Genomic DNA, 22775 nt, shown 5'->3' with positions numbered 1-22775 from the left:
TTTTTTTTTTTTTTTTTTTTTTGTAGATTTCGGAATGTGGAGCGTACCTTGACCATTCGCTTGAGAACCTTGGTTGCGAGATCCCGCTCGCGCTCGAGGTCCTCCTCCGTATTGAGCTCCGACTCAATCTGCTCCAAGTACCACGTGATGAGCTCTTCTTGCTCAACCCCTTCGCCGGACTGAGACTCGTCCTCGTTGACGCGGCGGACGAGCAGATTGAGGATCCGCATGTATTTGTCATATGTGATCTTGGTCTTTTGCCGGGCTGGTCGAGTCTGTGGTTGCTCGGCATTGTCTCCATCCTCATCGCCCATAGGGCTGTCGCCATCACGATCGCGGGCCTCGCCCATCTCGGCGTCGCCGGCATCATCGCGGCCGGCGGCTGTCGGTTGCCCGTTAACCTCTGCGTCATCGTCGACCTCGACGTCATCCTTTTCAACAGTGACGATGCTTTGACGGAGCAGATCGTAAGCCTCGCGGACAAAGCTGGGCACGATCTCTTCGACGCAGTGCGCCTTGGCGACAGCTTCCGACAGCCGGATCAGTGACTCAAGCTGCCGCACGGTGATTCGGTATGCGGAGCGGCCAATCCCGCCCTGGGCGTCATTGGCTCGGAGTTCTTTGTATTTCTCGACGAGAACCATCTTCGCTTCTTCTGTGAAAACAGGTCGGAATGTTCGCGCCAGACGGATGTAGCGCTGGAGTTGTTCGGTGCTAATCTCTGGCCGGACTGCGTCGTCCCGGTCCATATGGACGTTGACGATATGTCTTGCCAGATTACGATCAACCTGCTCATTAGGTTCATCCCGAACAACAAAGAAGAGGTCGAATCGGCTCATAATCGGTGCGCTGAGGTTGAGGTTTGCCCGCAGAGTTGCCTTGGGATTGTAGCGGCCGCCGATCGGATTTGCCGCAGCAAGGATCGAAGCACGAGCGTTGAGAGTGGTATGAATACCGGCCTTAGCAATAGAGATGGTTTGTTGTTCCATGGCTTCGTGGATGGCAACTTGATCCGCCACGTCCATTTTGTCGAATTCGTCAATAGCGCAGATTCCGCCTCCGTTCTACCAACCATCAGCATGAGAATGTCTCAACTTTCTGTGTCAAGAACTTACAGCTAGCATCAGTGCACCAGCCTCAATGGCAAACTCGCCCGTTTCGGGATCCTTGGTTACCGAAGCCGTTAGACCGGCAGCTGACGATGCCTTTCCACTGGTGTATACTGCGCGCGGATGAACTGAGCAAACATATCTAAACCACGGTTAGCAACAATGAAACAAAACAACAGAGGCAATGACCTACTTCAAGAACTGGCTCTTGCTCGTAGACGGATCGCCGACAATGCAAATGTTGATATCACCACGGAGCTTCATCCCTTCTTGCTCCGTGCTCTTACTGACTCCACCCACCAGCTGAAGCAAAAGACCCTTCTTAATCTGCCGATGCCCATAGATAGTAGGGGCAATCGAATCAATTAGACGATCGTACGTGTCGTCTGCTTGGACGAGCGCCCGCAACTCTTGGACTTCAGCGGGAGTCATGGTCTGCAGTAGAGTTTCCTGTGCCTTTTCATCATCTTCCAGAAGCTCATCATTCTGGTTTAATGATGCCAGGATATTCTGCGCCTGCCCGCTGAGCTGCTCGTTTGAGGGTTGGCCAGGGGTTGTCGTATCCCGGGTGACCATACAGGCGAGGAAGGCCAGGCGATATGTGAGATCTCTCACACCCAACGCCTTGAGCCCAGTTACACCGCCACCGCCAACATCTCCTCCACGGAAAGCTCCCGTGTCGCGTGTGGCTTCCGGGCGCACACCAGGGAGGCCAAGTTGGCTAACGTCGGGGACCGCAATGAGGGTCCCTGTGAAAATACATTTCTCGCCTGCCTTTGCGCGGTCGACCATTTCTCCGCGAACAATGATATCCATTGAACGCGGCATGCTACCCGTCGGGATCTCATGGGCAGATTCCTGCAGCTTAATCTTTTGCCAGTCCACAAAAGTGCTCTTTCCGATATCAAGACGCCATCCGACTCGGTTCATACAGATCGGATTCGGGCATTGAGTCGGCTCGGTATACTTGAAAGTTTGCTCAACATTGGGAACCACGGTCTTGCAAGCTTCGCAGATGAACGTCCCCAGCGACAGCTCGGGCCGAATTTCAGAAGTCCGCGTCACGGTCCCCGATATCGAAATCAACTTGCCAATATGGGCGGATCGCAACTGGCGCAACCGCGTAACGAGCGGGAGGTTGTAAAAAGCCAAGGAGAAGACTTTGTCAGTCTGTTGGTTTCTCGTCCTCTCGGACATTGATCTGGGAACGCCTTGACTATCCACCACGCTAGCGTTGGCGGTAGAAGCGGAAGTATTTGTCTGGGCAGTTGTACTACCCGGCTGGCGGTGGGACGCAAAGTATTCTGGCTCGTACTTGGCGATCAGGTTGTGCAAGGCGCGGAGGAGAAACGGATGAAAGCGATAGTATTGATTGGCAATCGCATCGGCCAGGACCTGATTCCCTCCATAACTCAAGTGATTAAAATCAACATATAACGTCGACAGCTCAAACTTGGCCATGCCATGGATCTGTGCAATATAGTATTTGTCGCTGAGGACCGGAGCTGAAGAACTGGGCGCTGCCGAGGACGAGGGCTCTTCTGTATACGTCTCCAACAGCTCTTCGAACGCCTGCGTAACTTTCTCGCCCGCAACATCGATCACCGGCGGCGGCGCGGGCGCATTCGGATTTCGGAGACGGTTGATGACTCCGTTGGTGCCCACGACCTCATCGTCCGGCAATACCTGAGTGGCATCGCTCATCGGCCCATTGCTCTCTGACGGCAGATGTGGCCGCGAGCTCGATGGCGGATCGGATCGTCGACTGGCGGCCGACCCCAGCTCGGACTGGAGCACGGCGTCGAACAGAGAGGACATGGTGGCTGAACTCCGTCACCACCGCGGCGGGTGGGATATATTGGTCTGTGACGTGCCGTACGGAGTAAGTATCACTTGATTATCGTCTTGAATTGAAGTCCTCGCAAGGAGGAAAGCTCATGTGGTGAGAAGCACCTGTTTTTCTCAAGATTGATCCCTTGTGGGCGACGCGCGATCGGACGCGAAAACGCGTGCTGCGTGGTTCGCGTAACGGTTACCTGAACAGGTTAAATTGATTTCTTACATAATCAAGCCCTAGTTCTTGGCTCGTTACCCTAACCCTGAACACTGGCGTCCTTCAATCTAGAGCACGTATCTATTCTACAATATTCTGCAAAACGCACAATTTCAATCATTAGTAACATATCATGAGTGGAGTTCGTGAGGAAAATAAGACAATCTCTGATAGGATGCAATAAGGCACAAATGTAAGGTTTCCCGAAATCATCATGATGCGACTGTGTTCTCTAGCATCCTGCAGTTCCGTTTACCCCAAGGCCCGATAACGTCACAGCCTCCATGACAATGTCGTAGAGCCGGCCATCTCTGATCGCCATGTAGATGTCGCTTGCCAACGAGCCCAGGATTTTCCTCGGCGCGCTGGCATCATCTGCTTCAACCAAAAGAGTTGGGTGGTCTCGAAGTCCTCGATGCATTGGGATTCCGAGTTCATTTCGCACAAACTCGTAGACTAATCGCGAGGCTGGACTCAGATACGAAGGCGTGGTCGGTTTTTTGAAGAATTTAGAGCGCGTGGCGGCATAGATGGCGCTCAATGTTTCGCCGGCCTTTTCCTGGAACGTTTCCACGTCGGCCAAGAGTGAAGCGTCATTGCGAACTCCCGTGGCACGATACGCCGTGAGGCTCTCAAAGAGCGCACCGAGGCAATCTCGTGCCGCGCTGCGGCCTCGGCTCTGGAGATTCAAATGCGCAAAGCTGGTCCATTTCTCTCGTAGGGCCGCCCAAACTCGCGCAGCAAAAGCGTCAAAATTTTCCGAATCAACCACTTTGTGGAACGCTTCATGGAGGAGTGTGCGAATAGCGGGTTCCGCAGACTTCACGAATTCCAAATGAAGACAACGCAAATCGAGCGCTTGGCAGAGAGTAAGGATGTGGGTCGCCGAGAGCAGCGAGACCAGTTCGATAGCTTCCAGAGCACATCTGGCGCTGATCAACGCCAAGGAATTAACAGACTGGTTGTGCATTTCTGCAGATAGCACATGGGTACTAATCGGATTCGCGACATGTGCAAGTTCCGACATGTACGCCGCCATGTTGACGTCGAAGCCTTTGAAAGTAAATGATAGTTCTGGGTCATCTGCGCTCAGGTTGGGTGGTAGTCCCTTGTTGAGCTTGTTGTCAATGAGCTCGCAGCTCTGAGCAAAGATGAGTTTGCCAAACATCTGCAATGCTGATGTGGTTTTCTCCATTGCAGATGTGATGGCCGCGGCCTGGAAATTGCCACCGTGGTGGATGAGACCATTGTTAGCATCAAGAAGAGGGTTATCCGTTGTGGAATTAAGCTCTGTCTGGACTTGGCAGTATGCAAGAGTCAAGTCTTCAAGCTGGGGTCCAATCCACTGCGGAGCCGTCCGCAGCGCATAGCGATCCTGCGCAAGGCCGATGGTCTCCGGACCCTTGCCGACGGCAAGCTTGGATCCAGTGACAAAGGCCAAAATGTTGGCGGCTGCCTCGGCCTGTCCTGGATGAGGCCTCGTGGCCGAAATAAACGGGTGATAATTGTGTGCTGTACCCAGCAGAGCTTCTGTCGACATCGCCGTTAGAAGCTGGGTTAGCAGTGCTTGCTGCTGCGCTTGGTAGATAGCAACACATGCCGCCGCACAGCTTGCTGCCGTACCATTAGTAATGCCAAGCCCTTCCTTTGCGTGCAGCCGAATGGGTTCGACGCCAGCTTGTTCGAGGGCTTTATCGGCTGAGAGGAAAGTTGGCTCATCAGAGTCTCCACAACGTACGTAGACATCCGGATTGCCTTCAATCATTCCAGCAATATACGAGAGAGATGACAGATCACCGGACGCTGAGATACTTCCGCGAAGAGGGACCACGGGAGTCATATTCTTCCGTAGCAAGCTGAGAACCTTATCAATCAGACTTACTCGGACACCCGAATGTCCACGAATCAGCGAATTGCAGCGGATTAGCATCATCGCCCTCACAACGGGAACCGGCAATGAATGATCTCGTAGTCCGTACTCCTGCATTGCCGCCCGTGGCAATTGCCCCTTATCCGACGGGAGGAGGATGCCAACATTCAGATGCTGTTGGAGAGCTATTTGTAGCTTCTCAACCTCATCAGTACGGGTGTCGGCACTCCCGCCGAATCCTGTGGTCACGCCATAAACGGTTCGGCCCTTTTTGACTTCTGTCTCTAGGAATTCAACGCTTCTATCGACCCGAGTCAGAATTTCCGGGTCATCCGTTAATATGGCGGTTGCCTTGTGCCTGCATATCTTGGTCAACTTCTTACTTCCAACGACAGTTCAACATCCAATTGCTTACAGGGCAACTGCAATGACTGCAGGGATTGTCAAACTCTCCCCATCCACGGAGATCGACTTCTTTTGCGAACGGTAAGCCTGGACCGCAGCCCAGTCTGACCGAATTGCCTCGCAATCATGTAATTTCATCGTTGAGGTCGACAGCCAGATATGATTGAGAGTTCTGAGAGTTTTCTAACTACGCGATATATCATGTCCTGCGTAACAAATGGCCGATTGATGAGTTGTTGTATGACGTTCCGATCCGTACCTGAGGAAAGCGGTGAGCAACAGTTTTTTTGTACCTTGCTTAGCTTTGGAAAATAGATCCGATCCCCTGGAGCAGCAGTGGCGCTGCCCTAGCCCTATGCCCTAGGTACCTTCCCTTCTTGTCCTTCCCCTTCAGCTTTGTGCTCGGCCAGTGAGAGTTAAATCTATCAGGCTGCAGCTTTCGGTGAGATTAGTAATTGATCATTACAAGAGAAATCTTGTCCATGATGTCGGCTATCTATCGGAAGATCTGGATTCTGAGATGTTCAGTCTTCATTTATTGAATCAAGTGTTACTCTACATACAATTCAGCGAATGCTGAATCTATTGGACTTCTATATTGTACGACACTGTACAATGCATACTCGGAGACCTGCATGACTTGCATCACACTGAGGTCAAGCAGTCTCAGTTCATCGCGGCTTCAACAGAGCCACCAGCAGCCCGGTGGCCACTGCACCCGCCGCGGCGCTTTGAACAGCAATGGTTGTCAGCTGACGTTGGGTAATGGCAATGCTTTCGTCACTGATCAACGTGTAGAGCTTATGCTTCCAATATTCAACAGACAAGGGATCCGTGGGTGTCGTGTCCGACAAATGTTTCGTGGAGTCTTCCGATGGGGGAGTCTGATCCGCTGGAGAAGTCCCGGTTGATGCCACCTCTTCGGGAGTATAGATTGGAGGTTCCGGGCTCGAATCAGCGTCTGCGGAAGTCACAATCATGTCGTCCTCGCTATGGTCGACAACTTGGTTTGGCCCGGTAGCAAGTGCCCGAACCAATGCTGCCTCACTTTCGATGGCCTCCTTCACCTTATCTTCGAAGCCTTTAACGAGTCTAGACCGTCGCCATGGTTCAACCAAAATCTGGATGACAAGAAACAGGAAAATATTCACACCCATCAGGCCCCAAGTACCCCAGGTGCTCATTCTTCGGATCTTGTCCGACCAAATTTGTTCTTCATGATAGCGGGAGAGGATGCTACGGTTAAGTTGTGCAGTGGCTTCTTCTACCTCCCTTTCGGCATTGGCGAGAGCCACTTGCGCCTCATTTTCGGCAACCTCGTTGGCATGATCTGATCGGTAGAGAGAAGTGAAGCGTTCCAGGTCAGCAGGTGACCACGCATGTTTTCTTTGAAGAAGTTCATTGACTTCGCGTTGGGAGGCCGAACGGCGGTTGATGGCTTGCGAATAGGCCTCTTTGGCCTGACGGACAAGGGCGCGAGCTTCGCGGACTCGTTCCTCTGCGTCCTTTAGTACCCTTTGTATGGACCTGACGAACGATTGTTCATACCTTGTTTCTGGATGTCCTGCTTCAATTTCTCAATTGCCGAGTAGCCAGTCAAGTCGTTCAGTCGTTGACCAACAATGAAAATGTTTGACTGGAGATTATCCATCAGAGTCGTAAAGTTTTTCGACAATTGTGATCGCCGACCCTCCGCCTCTGAGGGAAGATTATCACCGCTCGATTTCGTCGGAGGGACATGAACCTCTGGTTGTTCCTTTTGCGCCGCTTCTGCTGGTGACGGCGATGCCTTCTCCGATTCTATTGTTTGTGATCCAGACGCATTTTCTTCGTTTTTCTGCGCAAAGACACGCGAGTGATGGTGGAACTGGCATTGAAGACAAACCGAGAAATTCCGAGCATATGGCCTCCGATTGAAGTCTGTCGTCAATGCTGGACGAGGAGTCCGAATTTGCGGCGTTCTCCTTGCGACCCCAGCACTGGATCGCAGCGTTTGCCGAATGAGCAACGGTACCGAATGCATTGCCAACTGAACCTTGCCTGGTTTCACGCTTCCAGAGCGCCGGGAACGCGGAAAAGCCGTCGAAGGTCAGGAAATCTTTGGCGCGATTTTATTGGCGGGCAGCGACTACCAAAATATCTGCACTTTTTGTGCCAAGACTATGCAAAAAACTATTTGCACAAACAATTTCTCCCGATCACATGGACCGATTTGGGACGATTTGCCCCCAGCGCTCCACCTTTCCAGACTCCACATGCTGATAACATGAACATCATCACAGCAAGTGCCTCCATTCAATATGCCTGTTGAAAATCCCAAGACAGTGCGATATGTGGGAGAGTTATTAGGGGATAATGGATGACATTAGCTAGTACCATACGAGTACGGAGTAGGCGTAGTTGATTATTGGGTATGACGGTGAATAAGTGAAACATGTTGAACTAATGTAACAGAACAAAGGCAGCGCATGATCGGAGAGAAGGAGTATATTAGCTATTTTATAATGTAGACTTGATCCTGCCACCAGGGCCATAGACCCCCAAGCGCTCCGCACGGATGCAAACTGGATCAGCTAATCATGACTTTGGATCTTATAATCACCCTTCACAGCTTCAGCATATGTGGGTGGGGGCCGATTTGGAGGCACATCGCTGCTGCCAGCCTCCAGATTCGGCTCCGGAAATCGAGGATCAGGCCGAGGAGCGGACGGGACATGCGGCGGGTGTGGCGGGCTATTGATTGTTCCGTAGCCACTCTGCGGTGGCTGCTGAGGACCCGGCTGCCGCGAAACGTAGTAGTAAGTTACTCGCCGACCGTTTTCCAGTTCAGCTCGCTGCGATGACCCAAGTGGCTCGTATGGTCCCGGGTAATCCTCAGGATCCGGATTCTGCAATATTATGTACCACGCGTGTAGAAGGCCAGGGATATAGCCGAGACAGCACAGGGCGATATTGATGATAGAATCGGCGGTGCAGATGCCAACTTTGATCCACACTGTACAGTTGGATTTGTTAGAACATCTAGGCTTCGATCTGGAGACAGATGCAGCGCTGCTCACCTGCTACCGGTGGAAAGAACACCGCCAGAACGGCAAGAAAGATGTCAGCACCACACATGATTGCAAATGCCACCAACCATCGAGTTTAGACCCTGGGTTGTGAAAAGATTTATCAATCAAAGGGGGGATTCGTTGACTGATGGACAAAAGTTGCAGCCTGGGGAACACATGACGTCGGTTGCGTTTTTTGGGGGGGGGGGGGGTGGAAGCCTCTCTTTCATGGCGTGAGCAGAGAATCACGTGATTGACCTTTTTGTTTTCTGAACTAGGCAGCGATTTCCATGGCAATTGAGTCTCTTTTGACTGCTTTGAAATTTGAGATCAGGAATACTGAGTCCTTCAGTCGATCATGACGCCCTGAGCAATTATCACGGGTTGATCTTGACGTCCGCAAGTGGAATCGGACGTTTGCAAACCGCGAAAGACTCAGTTGCTTGTCGATCGTTGACCAGGCCCTGTGATTGGCTGATTGGGAAAAATCTTTACCAAAAGTGGCAACCATCCATAATACTCCGGGGTTACCATACGAAGCAACAAGAGCAAATGTAACTGCAGGTAACAGCTCCGTCCTTGCCTTCTCGCTGTATCTATTTCTGTAGGCGAATGCTAGTGGATACGGAAGCTGTCGGCAAGTAAGTACTCTCCCAAAAATACAACGTCCATCCAAGTCAAATAGTCAGGTGTGAGGAAGCGATAGTCGATCGGCATTGGGAGTACTTCTACCGGGGTTCAGGGGCAAAGGATTCTGACGTTACATTCATGTGACCTGTTCGAACAGGGAGACCTGTGATTGGTTGTTTTTGTAATTTATTTGCACACTGATTGGTGGATGATCCCATGGGCTTGTCAAGAAAACGAAAAAATGACAGACCCACCGAACACGTTCCTGAGCGGCTGCGTTCCTGACTGTGGGAGAGTGCCACGTTCTGAGGAGTGCCGGCACCACAAAGCACCAGACAAGAGGGCAAGTTTCAGAGCAAGACCGCTTCACTCTCAACTCTCAATGCCTCAGAAGAGCCATATAACAGCAAAGTCCTATGCGAATACGGACCCAGGCAAATCGGATTTCGCAGAACCCTTTCCGGTGGACGAGTCCAGGAGAGGATTAGGTTAAGGTTCAGGTACGCAAACAGTCGACACGCTAGTTTAAGCAGATTCGTGCATGGAGAGAAACGGCATGCTTGTCCGTCGGTTAGTCCATCCAACGCCGTTGGGGTCGCCTCTCTTGTCTGGAGGTGCTTATGCGACGAGGCTCTCGGTTTCAGTTCCTGACAGGCCTCAATGGCTTCTTCCACGTGGTCTGCGTGGTCCATCGAGTGCCTAAGGTGTGAAGTAACAGCGTGGCCGGCGACCCTCACCATGTTGGGTGTCGGACCGGGGCTAAGACAATTAGGGCTAGCCTCGGGTTGTAACTGGTCACTGGCCACTGGTCACTGGCAGTGGTCGTGTTCTGGTGGCAGGTGCGGGTCCCGCACCTGCCGTTCGGACTAGAGTTCAGCAACGGGAAGGAGAGCCCAAGGGTCGCGCCTTCCATGGTTTTCTGATTCCCTGTTCCCGTTCCTCGTCAACTTCGCTGCCCGCCGGGGTTGATCGTTCGCTCGTTTCGACATCGTTCCAGTTCGTGGTGTGCGTCCACGCCTGTCACTCGTTTTCCCGCCATCGCCTTGCCTTGCCGCCCGTCTGTACTAATAGGCGAGCCATTGCCGTTTCGGCTGACCCCCTGATTTTTTTTTTCCTTCGCGGCCTGGTCCGACCGTACGAGATCCTCCACGTTCCTTCGATCCCTACCCCCGGCCGGCAAACAACGCGGAAGGAAAATCATGTCGACAGTCTAAACGCGCGGTAGTCTCGCTGGCGTATTTCTCCATTCCCTTGTCCTGAGCGCGATTTCATCTGTTCTGCTGCCGCCGAGTCTGGCTGAGCCAGACACGGTCCACGATGTCGTCGTGCATCTCCCTCGCCGAGTCGACCGCCTGCCGGGCCTTCAATGCGTCGTCAATTTCGACGGATCCGTCAGTCGCTGCGATTTAGTATGAGTTTTCCTACATAACAGGGATCGCACGGGGTTGGCAATGCTGACGAAGACTAGCCCGTTCTTGAAATATGTGTCAAACGTGCGGGAGTTTGACGAGCAAATCACCAATTATGCGTATCGAGAATACGTCTCGATGAAGTATGTGTTGCAATCATCACGATGGGGCGTCCTGCGCTGACAGTCTCCGATAGATACGGTGATCTCCTCGGCTGCTCAAAACTCAACGTCTCACACACCGACAACTACTACGCTCGATATACCATCAGCGTGCTCTGCAATGGCATCGTACAGAACTCTAAGGACATCTGCGGCTTGTCCAACGAGCAGTCAACACCACTGTGCGCAGATTCATGTGTCGGTATCCTTTGAACCCAATGACGGTGGTCCACTGACTCTAACGCGATCTTCCAGGCCGACTCCGCCATTAGCGAAGAGCTGATTGCGGTCAATCCCCAGTACTGCGGTACCCCACGTCCTGGCTTCATTGAGCAGGTTCGGGCGGACTTTACCAATTGTGCCCTCCCTGCGGACTCATTGTCGGGGACATGCATTCGAGCACAAGATAACGAACCGCAGGAGTGCGGCTTTGGGAAGAATTTGGTGGGGCTATGCACGTTCTGTGCCACAAGCACCTTCAACTCGACTGATTCGTGCTGCATCAATTCAAATGTCACGGGCCGCTGCAAGGGCGTTGATTTGCCGACCGTCAGCCACCTTCCTCCCCTTTTCACGTCTGGCACAGCGATTCCTTCAGCGTCGGATGCGGCGTCTGAAGGGAGCGGCCTTTCTGGCGGGCAGATTGCGGGTATCGTGATTGGAGCAGTCATAGGCACGGCTTTGTTGGTTTTGCTGGCGCTCTTTTTGCTTCTGTACTGGCGCCGGCGAAGTTCGAATGACAACAATCTACTGAATCAGCCGACACCAAGTCGGAAGGGTCCACCACCACCGATGGCGACGCACTCTTCTTCGTCGGCCAAGCGCAGTTTCGATCCCGTTCCCGGCGGCCGTGTGGCACGAATGGCCGCTTTGCGGGACGAGGATGATACTTCATCGTCCCGATACCACGCTGCCAGAGGTCCTGCTGCCCCGACCAAGTACAGCGATGCGTCGGACTCGGAAGGGTTTGGATCCAGTCCCCCGCCTCGCTCTCGACGCGGGCCCCCTGTTACGACCAGAAGACATGGGTCGCTCTCCAGCACGTCGGTTCTTGCGGTGGAAGGTGATAGCTCTCCTCAATCTGGCCTTGGCGGAGCCCAAATCTCTTCGCCCGAAGGTGTTACGAGTGGCCAGTCAGAGCAGCTCCCGTACTTCCGAGACTACTATTCACAGGACGACATTCATCCCAACGACAAAGTTGCCGTCCTGTGGGCGTATCAGCCACGTGCAGCTGATGAATTTGAGTTGGAGAGGGGTGACATGCTCAAGGTTATCGGTATCTGGGATGACGGTTGGGCCACCGGTGTGCGCCTCAATGAGCGCGCCGAGGATTTCGATCCGTTCCACAATTCCCAGAGGGATAGTGGTGTGTCAAATGGATCCGACCGAGGGATCACATCGTCCCCACCAAGCGGGGAGATCAAGGCGTTTCCGGTTCGTGATTATCACTTTGATTCCCCTGTTGGTGTTCGCGTTTAACTGACCTGCAATCCAGCTCGTGTGCGTCTGTCTGCCACAACATTGGCGGAAGATGATCGACGGAGACGCTGGAAAATCCGGGACCTCGGACTCGTAATGGCGGATGCATTGAGACTGCCACGATTAATGTGACGTTATGTCTCACGAACAGTCGATTCGGCGTTTCATGGCATTGCGCGAAGTTTCCGTCCCGCACCCGATTCCCCCGAGATACCCAGAGTCAATATCGCTTTCGGCCGATCCGCAAGGTGGTTGCGGTCGTTCAAAGAGCCCGACGGTCACAAGCGCGCGACTTGGTTGGTCATTCCTTTTCCCTTTTTTTATAAAATTACTTTCTTGTTCATAGACCCGCAGAGACTGTGTCTGTGTTTTTCGTTCTAATGGCTGATTCTTTCGGATCAGCCTTATTTTTTTCTGGTGGCTATCTGGTAGCTTAGCGATGTGGTTGTATTTGGTGTTGATTACCGGACATACATTTTATTTATACCCCGTGGTGGTTTTCCTTCAGCTTGGTCTGTTGGCAGGATTTTTTTCCTTCTGAGGCGCGCAAGGCGCAAGGCCTTTTCTTTGTTTCTCTTCATTTGCCATTTTGCATTTTTCCTGATGACCGGACTCAACTCTGAAGGACCATCCGCTTAAGGAGAGCGTGCTCGCAGCTGCATACGACTCGATGCAGCGGGCTCTTGAGGGTTGGGGGCGTTGTCATTGACTTCTGTATTGAGGCAATGTGTTGAATATAGATATTCAGCGATAGTTATCAGGACGCATTGGTTTGGGATCCCTGTTTCTCGTAGTATACACGATTCGCAGCTGCCTCGAATCTTAAACGTGAACACATTATAAAGACTGAACTTTCCTGCGATGTCAAAGACAGGTGTAACTTTTCGGACTAGAAAAAAGCAATCAACGGCTTGGCTCACTTCAAGAAAGAACGAAGGGAGGCTGGTGATGAGATGGATGCCGAAACGGCAGATTGATACCACAATCGGCAGGCAAATCTGGCCGATTCTTATCCTCGAAGATTTCGTTCCAGCATATGGAGAGCGTTGAGGTAACCCCGGTCTTTTTGACTCTTCCTGTGATCTGGGCGAGTGAAGACCATGGATGAGCATCGCCTTGGATTTTGACTTTGCCGAGGGTTGTACTGCGGGAAGATATTCGCGGCGATCGAAGTAGATTGGTGATTGGCTTGCAACCTTTTTTTTTGCCTTTTCAACCCAAATCTATATATATACATGGTGTAGATCGGAGACTAAACATTTTTTTCCATGTTGTTCATGAGACTTAGTCAATAGAACAGGGGATGCATTTTATGTTGATAGGTTGTTGTAATAGACAAAAGGTTATGTACGAGTGTCTCGTTCAGGCGTACGCCGCCCAGCCTAGTGGAGAAGCAGAGTCAGTCCACTGCAAAGTAAGGTCCAGAAGGTGGAGGAGTTTTGACATACCGCAATACAGGAGAGCAAGATTCCGCTCATCCGTAGCCTGCTGAATCAACTCGTTGACGGTGGCCGTGACGCTCAGCGTCTTGCTTAGTTTCTTGGCCACCACCGTCAACGCACGATCAGCTTCGCTAGGTTCGTTGACGTTGCGTTTCCCGGCGCCGGCGCCGAGGTTAGAAACGGACGTGGTTGTTGTGTCTGTGGCGGTAGCAGCCGGGTGAGGAGGGGGGTTGTTGTTATTATTGTTGTTATTGCCGGTAGTAACGGGTTCCTGGTCTTCCTGCATGCGTTTCATGCGTAGAGGGGAGAGGGTCCAGCTGTAGAGAGGATCGTAGCGGAGCACGTCGAGGATGGTCATGATGCTGTATGATTCCTGGCGCAGGGCCTCGAGGGTGAACTCGCAACAGCGGCGGAAGACGCCCTCTGTCTTGGTGATGCCCATGCCGTCGACGAGGTCGCGCGTGAGGCGGAAGGGGACGACCTCTGGCACCGGCAGGACGCGGCCTTGCTCAAAGGCGACGCCCAGGTCGATGTGAACAACCTCCCCGGTCTTTTCGTCGAGGAGGATGTTGTGGCCGTGGCGGTCACCCAGGCCGAGGACGTGGCCGAGCATGGAGATGGCCGCTGTGCTGCGTGTGTACGCTAGTCGCGTTCGGAACCAGTCATCGGGCCGCGGGAACTTCTCCATGAAGAAGAATCGTAGCACTGGGTGGAAGTGCTCTGTCACTTGTCGGTAGGTCCGGATCCGGGCTTCCTGCGACCGGGTCTGCACGTCGCTGATATGCTTGCGGCACATGGACGGCTTCATGTCCTTGGGATAGTAGCGCTGGTGCGCTGGCATGAGGTAGTCGTGGAGAGGGATTGTATTCTGAACGAACTCGATGACTCCGGCGTTCGACGTCAGTGGGAGCACCTTGTAAGTCCGGATGTTGAGGTTCCGTCGTCGCGTCGCCCGGTGATCCTGGAGGATGCTGCTGACTTGTTCAAATACCTGCTCCATGATCGCGTCTTGCCGGAGGTCATCGTTGCCGCCTTTGAACTGCAGACATGATGTTAGTGTCTCAAAGTTCGTCTGGGTACTATCACTCCTACCAATTGCTTGTGCCGCGAACCGTCGGTCGCAATGGCCGTAACGATCTTGGGTGCACTGATCCCCGACGCGACGCTGAATTCCGGAAGGAATTTGTGGATACGTGGAACGTCCTTGTAATTACAGTCCGCCCGCAGCGGGATCCGCATGGTAGCGGGCGGCAGCTTCAATGTCCTCCCGTCCTGCTCGAGGCGCTGGCCAGTGGGCAGGCTGCTCAGGGGCAGCTTTGCGCCGGTCTTGACTTTTTCATCGACACGTTCGCCTGCGAATCGCACATAGGTGATGTTGGCATTGTGGATCGACACATACATCGTGCTCGTGCTGCGGTCGCTCTTCAGCTTATCGACCAGTTTGTTTGCCGCCTGGAACCGTGACACCGATGTAGGATCTCGACTGCTCCGGGTTTTGCTGGTGGCGAAGATCTGATACATCCCGTGGAAGGGGTGCTCGACGCAGATTCGGTGGATCAAAGAAGACAAAAGTGTCTGGAAGAGGTCTGAGTTGTCGAGCAGCCGGGAAGATAGTTGGTTCATTAGTGGCGCAAATTTCCGACTGGGCACCTCCTTCAGATGTTTGGCCACTGCTTCGTTGGCCTTGGGATCCTCCGACTTGTCGAGCCATAACGCTGCAAACCGCAGCACATCACTGTTGTACGTCTCGCAGGCCTTGAGCGCAAGGAGATAGTTCTCTAAGCACTGCTGCAAAAACGCCTCGCGACTTCGCTTCAGCCGCTGGTATTCTCGATCATCCAGGTCGAACCACTGTTTGGCCTTGGTTCGATGCATCTTCAATGCGGTCCGCTCCTTGCCTTCTGCGGCTGCCATCATTTTGTCCAAGGCAGCGACCTCCTTCTCCTTGCGATCTCGCAGCTGCTCAATCCGCTGAAAGTCCGCCAGATCATCCGGATTCAATAGCTGCTGATCGCAAAAGAAGGCAAACCGATGAAACACCTTTCCGGCTTCCTCTCCTTCAGTCGTTCCCCGCAGTTCTTTGACCGCTGGGACAAGGTAGTCTTGGACAATCGCGTCGGGTTTTTCTAGTCGTGCTTCTGCAACGTGGTGGCCCTGGGACATGTCAGTGACTGAACGAAGTATTACGTGATATAAGAGTACTCACAAGAGTCGCCAGCAACTCTGCTCGACTGACCACGATAGACTGCTTGTCAAGGCCTCCCTGTTCATTTAGGTTTCGCAACATTTGGATAGAGGTGGTCATCTCGCCTTGATCCCAGAGCACGTTTGCCAGATCGAACTTGGCCGCAGCGTCAATGTTCAGGCCAAGTGCAGCAGAGGGCTCAATCAGCTTCGAAAGAGAGATGGCGGATTTCAAAGATTCCTGCGACCCGTCGAGACTTCTGCTGATGCGGAACGATTCTCTGAGCGTCTTGACCTCGAATAACTGGCAGAGACGAGGCGCCAATCCCATAGCGGACCTCAAGTAATCCCGTTTCTTGATCGACGAGAACAATGTCTCGCGGCAGTGGAGAATCGGGGCAATTTCCTGGAAACTGCAAGCGAATTCAGTGTTGGACGCGAACGAAAGAACTTTGTTTGTGGGTTACTGACCTTTCTGCTTGCAACCACATTTTCCTTGATGAGAGCCTCTCCCACATTCTTTCAACATGTTCCGGAGAAGTCGACCGCAACACGTCGTCAACCTCGCTCAGTAGAGCCAGAGCCAGCATGGACTCGCGGAATGATGCGGCTGATCGATGCTGCTCCATCAAACGGCAGAGGACATCTGTGAACGAGTCATTATTAAAAGCTAGGACTCCTTCGAGATCACTGGCAGTATTCAAGTTCTGAAGCACCCTGAATAGCACACCAGTGGCAGACGGATTCGGCAATGGCATCGGAATATCCCATTGTTGGAGGCTCATTGCCGTCGATAGCAAGTATTCGGGATTCGTGACGGCACCATTGGACACGGAGAGCATGGCAGTTGCCACCCCTTGCAAATTCGTCGCGTTCAAAGCTTTGATGATCCCATGAGTATCTGCAGTACCTTGAACCTGCAAGCCGCTGTCGTAAAGGGCGCTTTGGAATATCAAATTCTTGAACCCGGCACCCTCGTAGTCCAAATTCTCCATAACAGATTCCAGAGTTGGCTCTTGCGGCAGTCCATAGAAGAGATCCGGATCTCCAATTTCCCTAAATACACTGTGAAGTAGTTCTGGTGGCGGCGTATATGAAATTGTAGACGACCGACGGCGAGTACCACGCGTCCGTGAGGCCTGAATCTCAATGAAAAGCAGGGCGGTCTTGTGCATTTTGCAACGATTGGCGGCAGCCGCTGCTTCACCGTAGTCGATTGCGAGCCATTCATCCCGGTCGACAATGGTGTTCTCATGAGGCCTTGGTTGCCGTCGGAGATACAAAATGCAATTGATCGCCAATTGGGCATGTGGAATAGTATCATCATTGACGTCCCGCAGAACTGCGCCAAAGATCTCCGACACCCTCTGGCGACAAGATTGGTCATGTTCCATATCCGCCAAAAGAACATCGTGAAGGATGTATGGTAGCAAGCGTGTTGCTAATTCAGGAATCGTACAGATCTTCCGCAGCGGCTGTGTGAACATGTAATCATCTATCACGCAGGTTAAAGACAGCGCGAGATCCCTGGCCCATTCCGAAACGGGTACATGAGGATCCCAAGGCGGCCATTCACGGCCTCCTCTGAGGGCTATCGAGGGCAAATGTTCATCGATGCCCTCATATGGATCCCAAATCAACGCTTTCATTAGCGACGCGGGGATTGCATGCTCGCAGCTTTCGAGTTCGGGAATGGAGCGGATCAGTGTGGCCATCAGCTGCATGCTCCGCTCAACCAATCCCAAGTGTGCACTGTTACCGTCATACAGGACCTCACATAAAGTACGTAATATGGATAATTTCGACGCCAGGAAAGGATCGGCATCTTGGACGTGAGGGCTGTCGTCGACCAGCTTGGAATCTTGCTCCAGAAGGAGCTCAGGATGGATCTGCCCAGTTGCCGCATACGCCCGCCCGAGAACACGGCTGGCCCATAGTCTGTAGCCTGGGTCGGAAATGCCATTTTGAACGGTCTGCCAGATTGCCACCACGTTCTCTGACGCATCACCATCATCTCCTAGGACATCGTCCTGTAAAGAGGGAGGGAACTGGAAGTTGACGCAGAGCAGCGATAGGATTGAGTCAGACACGGAAGGATGCAAAAGCCTATGCTTAGATGAGCGATCCCGGAGTAATTCCATCAAAAGTTCGCTCTCGTAGGTCCCCTTCTCTGCATTCCCGGTGGAGCTGCATTGTTGTGCAGAGCGTACCATGCGGCGGAAAGATTCCTCTGCGTGCTCATTAAGACCAACTGGTTGGCAGTTCTTCAAGAAGTCACCGAGCCATTGACGAAAACGTTCCACATTTGAAAGAACACTCCTAAGTTTACTTTCTTGCGTTCCGCTCTGGGGAGTTGAGGAGAGGAAACCCCGTAGTGAGATAAACGTTGAGACAGCGATTCCCGCGAGAAACCCCGGGTGTTGTAGAAGATAATGGCGCCCTGCGTCGAGGAGGAACCAGAAAAGCCCAAGAGCATCCTCCGAACAGTGAACATCGGTCAGGAATGGACGAAGAGCGTTCAAGGCTTGTTCCAATGGGTAGTCACTTCTCATCACCGGATCGGACACACAGACTAGAATACGAATCTTTCTCAGGACGGAACACGCATGGAGCGAGCCCAGAGCCGGATGGATAGAGTCAAGCAAGGTTCGACACACATAAGTTACCAGCGCAGGATTCCACATGGAACCTAACTTGTACCCTGCACGTCTGCAAAGGTAATCTAGTTCATCAAGAATCCAACGTGCCCGGAATGACGGTTGCTGACCGGCCGGAAGGATCTCGCTCGAAACACACTTCTCTTTAATTTGTTGCAGAACCCTGGAAGCGAACGAAAAGTTTGGGTTCTTCGCAAAGGCTCTGTCGATCTGTTCCTCTTGCGCTAGGGATTTAAAGAGGGTGGCGACGATTTCTGGAAATCTTGTTTGAATACAGTGTGCAAAGGATGGCTTCCCCAGTCTTTCTTTGACCTGGATCTCCGTTCCCTTGGGTTGGCTATCTTGAGAGGGCGGAATGCTAATGTCACGGGCAATGGTGTAAGCTTCAGCTTTAGGAAACGATTCTATGAGCAGATCTTCGAAATTGCGCTCGAGGCAGCTGGAAAGTTCTTGTGCATCTTGATCGTTGGCTCTCATCATAATCTGACCGACCAATTCATGTTGAGCATCTGTCAGCATCTCTTTTAAACTGGAGTATCCGAAACTGTTATGTGGCATCGACAGCAGAGACTGGCTTTCAGTCCACGTATACACAATCTGTGGCATGAAAAGTCTGAAAATCTCCCTGGGTTCGCGAAGCCCAAGAGCTTTTGTCACGTATTGTACACACTTGCGGGCATATAATGCCGAGTCGGGGACTTGGCCGGGAGTCTCGAATATATGATAGATGCTTCGGCGCAAAAGGGTAGGCCAGCGAGCGGCCAGTTGCGCCAACACATAAAGCCGCAATGCGATGCCTTCTCGCCAGTCAGGATCAGTGGGGAGACTCTCGAGCACATCACTGAATATGGCCTCATGGTCTTTGAGAGAAAATCGGGAGAAAATTCGAGGAACAACCTTCGCTGCTGCAAACTTCACCGTAAGATTTCCATGAAGAAGGATATGGAACAGCGTCGTCCGTGACGAGGGTCCGTCATCGGCAGCGGAATACGATGGGTTGAGGCTTAGCACCTTGACGAGTAGCTCGGTCAATGACGCAAGTACACGGGATGATGCTTTCCTTTTCTCCAGAAGTTTGATGAACCAGGAGTACAAATCCGAGGCCGATACATTGAGGTCATCGTTGTCCTCGGTCGCCCAGAAATTGACAAATACTTCCATCATCTGGATGCAGAAGCATAGTGCGCTTTCACAGCGTTCCAGCTCGTAAGACTGCAGGCAGACCTCCGCAACGATTTCCACAATGGCAAGGATGTCGGAGCGAACCAAGTAGTTCGAGGATGAAAATGAATCGAGCAAAGGCCCGCGCGCACATATGATGTCCGTTTCGTCAAGAGTCTCCAGATAGCTTGGCAAAAAGGAGCGACGGGTTCCGGAATCGTTTCCAGACATATAACCGAGGAAGATAGCTAACTGGATGGTCACGCATCGTTGGAGGGTATTGTAATCAGGGAACAAATTCAAGCCCTCACGGTTGACGCTAAGGATCGACGTTTGTGTTGAGAGTTCATTACGATGAGACAAGGGTTCGTCTAGGTCCATCTCGTCTGCGTCTGCCATAGCAGACTGTGAGTAAGAAGACCGACGCTTCTCTAAGATGTTTCGAAGAGGAGGTGCCAAAGCCTTGAGTGCTCTCGACATGGCGTTAGCTGGATCATGGACACAAGGAGCTGAACGAAGTAGAGGTGCAAGCATTTCCAGACAGAGTTGGATCGTAGCATCGTCTTCCGTTCCGATATAACTGCACAGCCCACTCCATAAACGACTGGTTGCTTGACACAGCTCTCGGACACGGGCTCCATGAGGCGAAGGGAGGCACTCAACGAAGATAGCGACCACGACACAGATGGAGGCAAGAATTTGCACCACGTGGCTAGCAATGAGCTGAGACTTTCCTTCCGTAAGGACGTCCCAGGTCTGAGACATGGCATCGATCCGCGTTTGTAGCAGGTCCACAACAATGGCGTCATTAGCGTCGCTTCTTATTGATTCCTCCAGAACAAGGGCGGTGTCTATTGCTTGCCAGATTTCCTGGATGCCCGGCCTGTCGTCGAACGAGAAGAGGTATTCGCTCAGGTCACGATGTTGATGATGACTGAACCATGCACTCGAAATAGGCCCAGCGGGGCCCTTCCATGGTATATCTTTGAAAGATACAGTTCGGTTCGTACAGGAAAGAAGTAGGTCGAGAATGAAGATCGGCTGGGAATATAGAGCGACTTCTGCAACTTGAGATTTGTCGCTTGCTGCGGATGGTCAGTTTATAGATTCTACCAATCTAACGACGTGTACCATCGACACCTACCCATTGACCAAGCTCTACGTAGCCAGTTGCAGATTTCCCGCGAAATATCCAGTCCGCCTTTCGATGCAACGTGCAAACGCAGCCTCAATATTCGCGCCAGTAGCATCAACGACGAGTCGCAAAGCATAGCAGGTCCGTTGATGTCCATGGCCGTCAGCATAGCGCTAACTGATTCCATGACTTCGGCCTGGCCTAGGAGGCGGGAATGAAGCATTGTGTCCATCAAACCGCAAGCGGCCCGCGATGTGCCATGGGATGCAGCTGCTCGAGAGGAGAGGTCCCAAATCTGCTGCCAATGCGGTCGCAACATGGGTGATTTAGCATCCTGAGAATTCGCTATGCTGCACAATAAATCAGCCTCTAGTTAGTTAACCCTGCAACTGCATAACATACGTAGTGATAGCCAACAGAGCCCACGAAGCAAGAAAGGAATTGTCATCCATTATGTATACGGTCAGGCATTCAAGAAGCTTTGCCTTGGTGTCGATGGTCATTCGACACTCCAAGAACGGCACGAGCTGTAAGGCGAAGACTCTTCTGATGCCGGCAGAGAATACTGCATCGCGGGCCACATCCTCTACTCTAGAGGCAAGCCGCGTTCGTTTGTTTGGGCCCTCATCAATATCTGAGTCTTTAGCGAACGATGAAGATAAATCGTCCAGGAGCATCAGGAGACAAGAGATCGTCCACAACAAGGCCCAATTGAATTCAGACCTTGGATGTCCAAGTCGAGGCCCAAAGACCGGGCCTCTATGCTCTCGATCATCGAATTGGTGGAATACTAGGTCATCGATTTGCAAAAGCTCCCTTTCCTGGCGTTTCTGATAGTCAGACTGTAGCACATCCACGAGATCCTCCAAGACATCGCTTGTAGCCGGGGCGGATGCCGTTCGAACTGTATCCTGCAACAGATCCATGCAAATGACCATGGTGACGAGGACTTCTTCCTTTACGCCAACTGACTTGCTCAACCACAAGCGGCGCATCACCGACAGGGCCTCTTGAATGAGCCCCCGGACCTCGGACGTTTGATCCCATATGACCCGTCTAAGGACAGAGTTGACGGCTTTCAAAGCTTGACTGGTATTTGCGGCAGAAGGTGATGAGAGATAAACAAGAAGTCCATTTAATAGACGATTTGCGATATTTTGCACTGGGGCATTGGGATTTGCGGTCAGGAGATGGATACAAGCTACAGCATCTTCGAGAGCGCTTTTGTGATACTGCACTCCGGACCCCAGGCTGCGAGTTGGCATGGTCCGAAGAGGTGTGGACCGGCCATCACTCGACTCCAGGGGCTCGGCGGAGGAATGACGACTTGTTCGCATGGCGAACGAACCCCCATCACCCCCCAGATGGTCCAGACATTGAAGACAGAATGTCACAGCATTTCGCCATTGGTCCTCACTTAGATGTTCCACATGTGGCGGATGATCCAGCACTGTCCGGAGCGATTTGATATAGTCGTTCCCAAGGAAGTCCCATAACGCGTCACCGGGTTCTGTTATCGTTTCCACGACATGGTCGATCAGGGCGTGGACGGTCTTTGTGCGCAAGCGACGAACCGAGACTTCCACTGCGGTTCGGAAGACTGACGCACAGAGCGGCAGACGAGACGAGGTCTGCGATCGAGGACCAGATTTGGTCCGGCGGAAGAGCGCCTTCTCGATCGCGACGCATCGGAATAGGGATTCGAAGATCCGGTGGCATGCCTTGTCATTCAGCGCATCTCTAAGCAGCGTTAGCTTGAAGGCGGTCGTGCGGTGTTGGCGATCAGCTCACAAGCTTGAGCTTCCTTTGTTTTGCTGGAGGATGCGTCTCAAGTCTGCAGTTCAACGTTAGGGGGGGCAACATTTCAACCACTCGCTGGCATCGCACCTCCCAGGCCTTCTGCGCGATCCTTCTGCTTGTCTGAAGACAATCGCGCAATGGCCTCATTCAGGGTGACTTCGCCCATGGTTCTGGAGCCATGCTTCGTCGGTCGGTCGGGGGTGTGCAGTCCGTCAGACTCGCAAAACTCC

General features: G+C 52.5%; 8 protein-coding genes across 8 annotated transcripts; 2 read left to right on the top strand and 6 right to left on the bottom strand.

Moving 5' to 3' along the window:
• Window positions 1–237: 237 nt before the first annotated feature.
• On the bottom strand, window positions 238–2927 carry VTN49DRAFT_4332 (uncharacterized protein; the record flags this gene model as incomplete). Its single annotated transcript, XM_069412267.1, has 4 exons — window positions 238–275; window positions 332–1064; window positions 1116–1251; window positions 1303–2927. 4 exons carry the CDS (start codon window positions 2925–2927, stop codon window positions 238–240), a joined length of 2532 nt encoding a protein of 843 aa, XP_069267527.1.
• Window positions 2928–3394: 467 nt separating this feature from the next.
• VTN49DRAFT_4331 (uncharacterized protein) lies at window positions 3395–5575 on the bottom strand (the record flags this gene model as incomplete). The annotated part of the gene is made up of 2 exons (XM_069412266.1): window positions 3395–5390; window positions 5448–5575. 2 exons carry the CDS (start codon window positions 5573–5575, stop codon window positions 3395–3397), a joined length of 2124 nt encoding a protein of 707 aa, XP_069267526.1.
• A 533-nt stretch (window positions 5576–6108) lies between these two features.
• VTN49DRAFT_4330 (uncharacterized protein) lies at window positions 6109–7460 on the bottom strand (the record flags this gene model as incomplete). Its single annotated transcript, XM_069412265.1, has 2 exons — window positions 6109–6935; window positions 6986–7460. The coding sequence occupies 2 exons, from the start codon at window positions 7458–7460 to the stop codon at window positions 6109–6111; spliced, it is 1302 nt and encodes a 433-aa protein (XP_069267525.1).
• A 550-nt stretch (window positions 7461–8010) lies between these two features.
• VTN49DRAFT_4329 (uncharacterized protein) lies at window positions 8011–8554 on the bottom strand (the record flags this gene model as incomplete). Its single annotated transcript, XM_069412263.1, has 2 exons — window positions 8011–8432; window positions 8497–8554. 2 exons carry the CDS (start codon window positions 8552–8554, stop codon window positions 8011–8013), a joined length of 480 nt encoding a protein of 159 aa, XP_069267524.1.
• A 1183-nt stretch (window positions 8555–9737) lies between these two features.
• Window positions 9738–10342, top strand: VTN49DRAFT_4328 (uncharacterized protein; the record flags this gene model as incomplete). Its single annotated transcript, XM_069412262.1, has 2 exons — window positions 9738–9821; window positions 9896–10342. 2 exons carry the CDS (start codon window positions 9738–9740, stop codon window positions 10340–10342), a joined length of 531 nt encoding a protein of 176 aa, XP_069267523.1.
• Window positions 10343–10434: 92 nt separating this feature from the next.
• On the top strand, window positions 10435–12263 carry VTN49DRAFT_4327 (uncharacterized protein; the record flags this gene model as incomplete). The annotated part of the gene is made up of 5 exons (XM_069412261.1): window positions 10435–10526; window positions 10586–10669; window positions 10723–10885; window positions 10943–12121; window positions 12183–12263. 5 exons carry the CDS (start codon window positions 10435–10437, stop codon window positions 12261–12263), a joined length of 1599 nt encoding a protein of 532 aa, XP_069267522.1.
• A 44-nt stretch (window positions 12264–12307) lies between these two features.
• Window positions 12308–12747, bottom strand: VTN49DRAFT_4326 (uncharacterized protein; the record flags this gene model as incomplete). Its single annotated transcript, XM_069412260.1, has 2 exons — window positions 12308–12587; window positions 12641–12747. The coding sequence occupies 2 exons, from the start codon at window positions 12745–12747 to the stop codon at window positions 12308–12310; spliced, it is 387 nt and encodes a 128-aa protein (XP_069267521.1).
• A 781-nt stretch (window positions 12748–13528) lies between these two features.
• On the bottom strand, window positions 13529–22711 carry VTN49DRAFT_4325 (uncharacterized protein; the record flags this gene model as incomplete). Its single annotated transcript, XM_069412259.1, has 9 exons — window positions 13529–13548; window positions 13615–14647; window positions 14701–15762; window positions 15815–16205; window positions 16264–20695; window positions 20755–21095; window positions 21148–22485; window positions 22537–22579; window positions 22633–22711. 9 exons carry the CDS (start codon window positions 22709–22711, stop codon window positions 13529–13531), a joined length of 8739 nt encoding a protein of 2912 aa, XP_069267520.1.
• Between the last annotated feature and the right edge of the window lie 64 nt (window positions 22712–22775).

Source organism: Thermomyces lanuginosus (assembly GCF_041956635.1).
Source record: "Thermomyces lanuginosus strain ATCC 200065 unplaced genomic scaffold VTN49scaffold_31, whole genome shotgun sequence".
NCBI lineage: Eukaryota > Fungi > Ascomycota > Eurotiomycetes > Eurotiales > Trichocomaceae > Thermomyces > Thermomyces lanuginosus.
This window is presented reverse-complemented; position numbering and strand designations above follow the sequence as displayed.